Here is a 9,513-nt window from a genome sequence, read left to right as displayed (position 1 = left end):
GTGTGGAAGACAGTAGTTCTTATTTATTCCTTATTTAATCCACAGCACATACAACTGTGTCTATCTCAAGTGTTTGATTGATCAGAATGGAGAGAATCTACCAGACCAAGCATACCAAAAGAACATTTATTTCCCCCGAAATGGGATGGACATTACTTGCTAAATGACTTGCCTACACCAGTTTCTGAGGATGATAACTTGACTGGTCTCAAACCGGGTCTAGAAACTGGACATAATTGGGAGATTATGAGGAGGAAGATTAATTTGTCATGACTTATGCTCAGTGACCTGGTTAAGGAATCGGACTAAAACTGTTCCAGCTTGAAGCATAGCAAGTATGGCCAATGGCAGGAAATAATTCCAAAAGCAAAAAGACCTCCATTTCTCAGAGGCTGACTGAAGCTTGGGTTGTGTGAATGAGGGATTTGTGTTGACAGCACTACAATAATCGGGAGCACCTCGAGATGCATAAGCAACCGAATATTTATTAGGGGTTTTGCACTGTTGACTTGAATGAGATTTCACTTGAAATTTCACATTTTGCAACTAGTACTGTAAAAGCTTCTACAAGGTACAATACATCAATACAGAATCTTCTGAGTACAGGTTTATAAATATACCACAACATTGCTTGGAGGTGGTAAAAGTTATCAAGTCTGTAAATTATCAATTCTCTTAAATGCACAAAATTAAACACACCTTAAAACAAAGAGATGCATCATCTCTAGAGAAATATTTATTTCAGATTTTTTACATTCATTTTTACTAAATAACCATTCTGAAAAGAACTCACGCCTAGCGCAAGAGCAAATCTAAACTATACCGAATATTGGTGCTGAACACTTTCTTTGCTCACTCAGTGAAACAGCAGAGGAGAACCATGAAATTGCATTAAAGGTTTGCCCACTGATATGTGATGTATGCACATTTAAATAAGAGGAGCAGTGGGAAGTTTAAAGACAGTGCTTGAACAGTAATGGGAAATACTCAAATCCATAACAAGCATCAAATCAGAATTAGAATTTGAATTTCCAGCCTGTTTTCCAGGATCTGAAGGAAGAGATGATGATTATGGCCTTAAACAATACCAAATACAAATCAACACAAATGGAAAAGGTCATTTCCAATCTTATCTGTACAATAACATACTTGAAACATTAGTATCTCAAAGGGGAGGCTGTCCCAGAAGAGAGCAAGTCTTATTGAAATGCAGGCCACTTGGTGGGGGGGGGGGGGGGGGAAGAATAGGGGAAAATGGTTTAGAGAGGAAGCTGTTGTAATCGCAAGAGCAAGTTTGTCTATTCTAACATGATATTTGACACCACAAACTATACTCAACAGGATTCAAGTGACTGGATGTGATGTACAATTAGCAGAATTTTAGTGAGCACTGGTTTGGGTGAAACCCTGTCACACTGTACATGACATTCCAGTATCGACACACAAAATGATATGCAATAAAAGGCCCACAGCTTCTCACAGTTGTCAGTTTGCTTCAGGTTGAGAACTGATTTCAAGCCACTGACAATTCAATGCTGTGACCCAGTGTTGCTCTATTACTGGAGGTGTTGTCCTAATGCATTGCAACTAGCTGCACTGCAGAAACTCACTCTTTTGATCGCAAATCCTTCCTTTCTGTTTTGTGGTCAATTGTGTTGGATGTGTTTTAATACATTAAATTACAGCTGATATCAGAAGCTGGGGAGGGAGATTGATGAACACCCTCCCCTCCTTATAAATACCCCCAGTTAGGGACCAAAGCATCACAGGGTCACCAAGTCAGATTAGTAGAGCTCCTTCAGGAGAATTCACTATCAGTTTCTTCCCCACGTTGTGAAAGTGAAGCAACCTGGACTGTGTTCAGCAACACCTTGAACCTGACCAGTACTGTTGCTCAGGGTAGTTGTTGGGAACACAGAGTGCAAATTAGGCTCACACTGAAACATAACTTACAAGAGTCACTGTGGCCACTGTACAGGTAGTCAGTGGGTCTGTATCTGAGTCCACTCAGTAACTCCAAAGCATCGGAGAAATCCTTCCAAGACACTTGCAATTTCTATGGTGTTCAAGCATAAATGAACAATGGCGTTAACTGTTTCCAGTACTGGTCTCTCTCAGATAGAAACAAGCTGACCAGATTAATAAGAAGCCTCTTCAATCTACTGATGCGTCAGAACAGATTTCTCCATTGAAACCTGCCATTGGATCTGACATGCAAACTGTCTCATATTTAAAAATAAATCATAACATAACTGGAAATAAAATCTGTATCTTTATATCCCATGAGTTAAGGCATTCTAGTTCAGTCCTCTTGACAATTCTTCGAGCAATCTGTGCTACAGCTGCTTCTGAGTAGCTGAGCTATTCCTGTTTCTCACTACTTGGATAGATAAGGCAAGTCCCAGGCAGTTTCCTGTGCACACTTCCACATTGCACGCATAAGCCGTGTGAAGCCGGTATCCTTTGGTTTCTCCAGTCCACGCATCAGTCGCTGTTTCATAATGGAAATGAACTCCCTGTTGCTCAGCTCCCCGTTTCCTGCAAGACATTTGAAGATCTTGATCAGTAACCTACTTGGCTCTGCTATAGGAAATCATAGTGGTGGCACAGTTGCATTGGATTGAATTCACTCAGTTATACTTTGAGCAGTTCTGGAATGTCATTAAGCTGATTCCAAGGGACCTAGTGATCAAAAAGATTCAAGCAATTGGACAATCTGAGACGTAAGCCAAGATTTACTAAGCAGTAAAGACTGTTGCAGTTTACACAACTTACCAGTATCAGAAAACAAGCAGGAAGTATGCATTACAAGGTATTTGGTTCCTGTCAAGAGTCATTCACTTCAGTTTGAAGTGCTGCCAATTCTGATTTCACCAAGTCTTCTCCTTACTTTGAGGCTCTATGCAATGTGGCCAGTAGAGCTGTAGGATGCTGTCATGATCACAAGATTACAGCTGTGAGGGTGTTGGGAAGAGTTAGGGATGATGGGCAAATCCCACACTACCCTTCTCTGTTGAAACCTACCATTGGATCTGACATGCAAGAAGTCCCACACTTAAAAAAACCATAACATGTGGCATTCAGAGAACTGATGGCACATGCATCATTAGTCTCTCAGGGTAAAGTAAAAATGATTAAACTAGTCCTTTGCTCCCAAACCCAAGAGATTCCAACACCATATTCAACTAGGGGAATACCGCCAGCTGCAAGTTTCCCTCCAAGTCACACACTATCCTGACTCAGAAATATTCTTTCAGTGTCACTGGTTAAAATTTTGGATCTCCCTCCCTAGTGACATTTTAAGTGTACCTACACCAAATAGATTGCAGCAGTTCGAAAAGCAGCTCATCACCACTTTCTCAAGGGCAACTAGGTACGGTGAAACATGTTGGCCCAGCCAGCAAAGGCCACAGCTACTGAATTAATAAAAAGTATCCTGGAATTTATTTACATGGTCTGCTTCAGTTAAATCTATACCTCGAATTAAACATACTTTGAAGTAATTGCAGCCAACTTCCTCAGTTGTAACTTACTGCCTTTGGTCTCTATCCTTGTTAAGGTGAATAAAGGTTGCCATTGTATATTTTGTCATTCTCTAAGCAGACTGTCCAAAGAATGTAAACTAGATAACAAATAAACAGCAGTATTGTTGTATTGGTCCCATTGACCCAGGCCACTGTAACTCAAGAGTAATGCGGGTTTAAGGGCAGAGCCAGTGAACATAAGGGGCACACATTACTACTATACACCTTGATTTTCCAGGTTTAAGAATTAAAAATTCTCATGGCAGAAGGAGATATTTTTCCATTGCTAAACAAAAGTACTTTAGGCTCTCCTAACATTCAGTTTGCTCAGCTGCTTTCTGAGTTGATTTCTGCAGAGAATTTCTCCCTGTTCATTAATCTTTTCAGTCGTGAGATGTACTGCTCAGATCCTGTTTTGCAGCTAAAGGAACTGGGACTTCTCTTTCTAGACCTGCAAACATTTCATTTGTTAAAATAGGTCATTGTGACAACTAGTGGTTCTGATGGGAGGCAATGTACCTAAATCAGGATTTCACAGTCAACGTATCTTTTCTGCCGAGTTGTAAATTACGTGACATCAGGGATCGTTATTCACTTGTTCCTGTGAAGAAACAAACTGACTTGGCCAAACAGACGACTTTATTAATGGGGCAATGGAAAGAATGGAATGGGGTGAAATCATCCTAAAGACCTGTGCTCGGTGGTCAAGAATTTCACAGAATCAGATGTCAGGAAAATAAGCAGGGGTTTACTGGCCCCAAAACGCTATAGCAAATTCTCTACAGAGGGCAAATTCACAAATATGGATGGTTAACTAGCTCATGGAGGAATGAGATTATTGTAAAAGCAACACCCAATGATCTATCTTGGGATGCTCTGCTTCTGGTGTAGAGGGAGAGACAGCCAGACAATGATTGCCTGACCCTATTTTAAAAAACTCTATAGATGGAGGTGGGACAACCAAAGATGATGCTGAAGTTTTTTTGGGAATTTCTGAAACAAGTAGTTCTGAATGGTACAAACAAGGGACCAATCAGGACTAAAACACTGCAGCTGGAGCATTAGGAACAGACTGACCAGCCAAGCTCTTCAGCTTCCAAACGACATGCCAGATATGCTGGCAGTTTAGATAAAGTAAGCCTCGAGCAATAATCTCAGATATGTCTGGCAGACAGGACGGTCAGGGCAGCAGGATGAGAGGGTACTGCATTAATACTAAATTTGAAACAGATTTGAGAAATGTTTCTGTCAACACAGAAGGTGGTTAACAGTTGCAAATATCAGACAGGAAGCCTGGGTGAAGGAACTGGAGTCAAATGGAGTCCTAAGATAAATTCCAGAATTGCAGCAGCAACTGGACCATTTTGTTTTAATATAACAAATGCTTCGTATATCATCAGCGCTTGTACAACTCTGTCGTATGTCTAGGCCAAATGCTGTAGCAAGTCTGTTCTCTAAACAGGAATGTGCGCTAAATGTTCTGAAAACAGTCTCTCCATAGAATTAAATATTTAAAAATATTGCATGAAAGTGATAAATTTCTTGTTTTGTTGAAAAATAAATTGTTCACAACCATAGCTGCTGCATAGCCCTTGTTGACTCAATTCAGTGAATTATGCCAAGTAGGCAAACTGTGTGAACTTACCTTATGAAGGAACGAGGTTCAAAATATGTGCAAATAATACAAGAAAATTCAATTAAAACTTACTTCTCAGCAACACTTACAGCATATGAACCTCATTCATGACAATTCCTCATTGGGGATGTGGGCTCAAATCCCACTATTGCAGCTGATGAAATTTAAATTCAATTTAATAAATCTGGAATTGAAAGGTGGTCTCAGTAATAACAACCATAACTGACTGTTGTAAAACTATCTGGTTCACAAATGCCCTTTCAGGAAGAAAAATTGTCATCTTTACCTGGTCTGGCCTCCATGTGACTCCGCACCCACAGCAATGGGCTCTTAACTGCCCTCTGTTCAAGGACAACTTGGAACAACAAACACTGACCTAGCCAGTAATGCCCTCATCCTATAAAATAATGACCTCCAGGAACATTTGTACTACATTGGCACTATTTTATTCAGCCTTACTTCTGCTACCTATCTAATTAACATCAAGAACAGCCCATTTGATCAGAGAAGAGGTAAATTTCTAGGCTGTGAATTACAGGAAAGCAAGGTGACTAACTCAACCACTGCAATCTATCCTAAAGCCTTAGAGTTTATAGCTCAGTTTCAGGCTTTAACATTTTGCAAGGTCCTTCACGCAAAACTTTGCAGAGCTGTTCGCACCTCTGTCTGCTAGGGTGGGTGGAGTTGCAAAAAAGGCAGGTTTTTTTCCTCCAGACAACTACCTCATACTGCAGTAAGTATGCTGGGAAGTGTAAACACATAATGGACCTTGAACAATGAAACTCAAATGTCCCCCTTAGTAAGCAATGTTGAGAGTGTGTTGCTGGAAAAGCACAGCAGGTCAGGCAGCATCAGATGAGCGGGAAAATTGACATTTCAGGCAAGAGCCCTTCCTGATGAAGGGCTTTTGCCCGAAATGTCGATTTTCCTGCTCCTCAGATGCTGCCTGACCTGCTGTGCTTTTCCAGCAACACACTGTCAACTCTGATCTCCAGCATCTGCAGTCCTCAGTGGTGCCTTAGTAACCACACTGCTTCATTAAAAGTATCTGTTGCTGTACTCTGCAATGACAAAAGAATATATGGTCTTTGTCTGATTTCACATTTACAATTTCAATAATGTTGGGAGGGGACTTTCAAAGAAAATGAGAGAGTTTGAATATGGTGGCTTTACTGAAACAAGGGATACTTCAAGGGACTCACCCTGTTATCATCTATATGGAGATCCCCGACTCAAGATGGTTATTCAAATGGCTTCAGATGAGAACAAAGCCAAGCAAATTTAACATGATAAATAGGCATTATTTTTAAATGATTCAACGCTAACCTTTAAAATCCCCAGATATGGACTTTGACTATCTCTATCTTCCTGTCCTGAAAGACAATGAAATAAGAGGAGGGAATTAAACAAATTGCCTCTTAGACCATCGGGTTAGTTGCTGTGATGGGTCTTCAAGATTAACTTTAAAAAAGGGTTATCCCAACAATCCTCACTTGAGATGGGGACAGAGGCAAGGAACCTTTCAAGATTTCTATTCTTTTATTCCAGAAAAATTGCTATACATATCCAGTGTTCAGAAATAACACAACTTGATGCAATATGTCAAATATGCGTTAAAACAGGCAGTTCCAGTGAAACCTTAATTAATTCATACAGATAGTGACAATTCTGATAGGGCTCATAACCAGGATCTACTATATTGGAAACAGTCAGTGTTTACAGATTGCAAGGGCAAACCTGTTAAATGCAAGTCTTACTGGGAATCATTTCTTAGCTCGTGGATACAAAGCCAAAACCGTCAGATTACTAATATGAAGAACCACATCACCGGGGAAGTACACTAAGAAAGCGACAGTCATACTTGGACCTCTGAGGTGTATGTGTGGTAGTGACTTCCAAAGCCGAAAGTCAATGCACTGGCATGCTGAGATCATAACTGATGTGCATGGAACCTCAGAGGGTTCACACTGGTGATAATGTCATTGGACAAATGCCCGGCTAATGTTTTGGGAAAAGGAGTTCAAATCCCGCCTTGGTGGGTGATGAAATTTGAAGTCTGGGGGGAGGAAAATGAGTGCCATATAATCACTGTCAATTGTTGTAAAAACATATCTGGTAAATAATAAGGAGCAATGATAGGTCATTCAGCCCAACACATCTACTCCGACATTCAATGAAATCATGGCTGATCTGATAATCCTCAGCTTTCCACTTTCATGCCTTTCCCCCATAATATTCAATCCCCTTACTGTTTACAAATCTATTGCAGTGCTGTATATGACCCAGCCTTGACAGCTGTCTGCAGTAAAAATTCTACAGATGGACTACCCTCAGAGAAGAAATCCTGCTAGGAAATCCTTTCCTGGTCTCACCTACCTGTGTCTTTAGAACTAATGTAATATGGTTGACTCTTAATTGTCCTCTGGGAATAAATAATGGTCCAGCCAACGAGGCCCATATCACACAAATGAATATTAAAAACATCTCTGATTTTGAAAAGTGATTAATAAAAACTAACCCTTACAACAGCAAGAATCGGCTGAGTAAAATGATAAGCTCACACCAATTATATCTATCATTATATCACAGCATGAATTAATACCTGGTGGGCCATAGTTAATGGTGCATATATCCAAACCCATGAGAGCAATGCACTCTTTAGTGTCAATATGACAATCTTGAGAAAGCAATACTCTGACAGATCAGAATGAAATATCTATTCTAACCGAGTTTCCAATTATTTTTGGCATAATTCCATCTCTGCAACCTCAACCATTTATGTTCTTGTATGGTTTGGTTCATCAACCAACGCAAGTTAAGCTGACTATCCCAATATTGGCTAAAACTCTTGAAAACTAAATCAGTTCAAAAGGAAAATGAATCAGTTCAGGACTCGATTCAATGTCTTCGAAACCTTAACAAAGAGAACCTAGCTTTTCAGATATCAGCAAGTGATCCTGAGGAGAAAACAAGATGTAAACAATGCTTTGAACAGGTATAAGATTGTTACTGCATTACCTGGGTATATGCAGAAAAGCTACCCTCATGCTGATATGAGTGGCAAAGATTGCTGACTAAATTACAAAACCCTGCTCACCCTAAATCTACAGCATTTTTTTTGAACTCAGACACATTCTCATAAGATCATGATGGTGAACCATCAAAAAAATAAAGTGTTTTCAGATCCAACTTGCCTGTTAGACAATATGTCTCTCTAGTTCAAACTGATTGTTTTGATTCTGACAGAGGAACAAACTAGTCCTTTTACTCTCTGTTAATGAAGGATTTTCTTAAAATTCAATAATAATTTGTTCTTCAAAATTCTGCGCTGATCTCTTTAGAAACACAAAGTTATGACAGGATGCAGGAGATAGATCAGAGGTTCCTGAATTACTGTAAGACACACAATTCTGAATCATCGCATGATATAGATCACCTAGATGGACCTTGCCAAATCAGACACTGGAATTGAAAAAGGTCCTTGTTAAGAATTTTCCAGATGCAGACCTTACTTGTGATATGCCAGAAATGTCTTATTTTACTCAGATACCTCATACCATGCAAATTAATGCTGAAGTGCTGTTCTAGCTTTAAAATGATTGAAATCTCAGTGGGAGGTAACAAGTGTGATCGATCTATTCACTACAACCTAGGATAGTTAAGATGGCACAAAGGTAAACGTGCTTAGAGACAAAAAAGCTGCAGTGCTGGAATCCAAGGTGGTCAAGCAGGAGGCTGGAATAACAACAAGAAGCCAAGCGGCATGAGGAGGTGGAGAAGTCAATGTTTTGGATGGAACCCTTCTTCAGGTCTAGGGGTGGGTGTAAAAGGAGCTACAGATAAATGGGGGGGGGGTGGAGGGAGGGTGATGTGGATTTAGGTGAGCACAGGTAGAGGGAATGACCTGGTTGGTCGGTAGGAGGAATGAATGGGAAGGAAGGATTGATCAGAGGAATGGAAGGGAGGGGGAGGCGCTGGGAAGGGAGGTTATTTGAAACTGTAGAACTCAAAGGTCCATTGTTGTGTTCTCCCAGCCTCCTGCTTGTCTACCTAAAGGTAAACGTGGAGCACCCTTCTTTGTATTGCACAAGTCTCTTCTGCTATTGTAAGGATAATCAAGTTGCCAATGAAAATTTCACCCAGGCTACTTTGAATTCTCTAGCATCAGAGTTCATCCATTTTACTCCTCATGTAAGGGTGTCAGCTGGGGCACACTTTAAAAATTTGTTTATACCAACAGAACCATACCATCTTAGGATTGAGCAGAAATTGTCAGATCTTATGTCTCTAACTAATCATCATTGTATGGTGGAACAGTTAACAACACTTCTCTCCTGATATATTAATCCAATT

General features: G+C 40.2%; 1 protein-coding gene across 3 annotated transcripts in view; it reads right to left on the bottom strand.

Annotated features, from left to right (window-relative positions):
* Nucleotides 1-465: 465 nt before the first annotated feature.
* Nucleotides 466-9,513, bottom strand: part of micu1 (mitochondrial calcium uptake 1) — a 105,528-nt gene continuing 96,480 nt past the window's right edge. For all 3 annotated transcript variants that reach the window (XM_072583518.1, XM_072583520.1, XM_072583519.1), the window contains one exon: nt 466-2,538. In XM_072583518.1, the coding sequence (XP_072439619.1) occupies nt 2,378-2,538 (161 nt within the window). In that variant the 3' untranslated portion in view covers nt 466-2,377. The remainder of the gene's footprint in view (nt 2,539-9,513) is intronic.

This window comes from Chiloscyllium punctatum, chromosome 13, assembly GCF_047496795.1.
Source record: "Chiloscyllium punctatum isolate Juve2018m chromosome 13, sChiPun1.3, whole genome shotgun sequence".
NCBI classification, from domain to species: Eukaryota; Metazoa; Chordata; class Chondrichthyes; order Orectolobiformes; family Hemiscylliidae; genus Chiloscyllium; species Chiloscyllium punctatum.
This window is presented reverse-complemented; position numbering and strand designations above follow the sequence as displayed.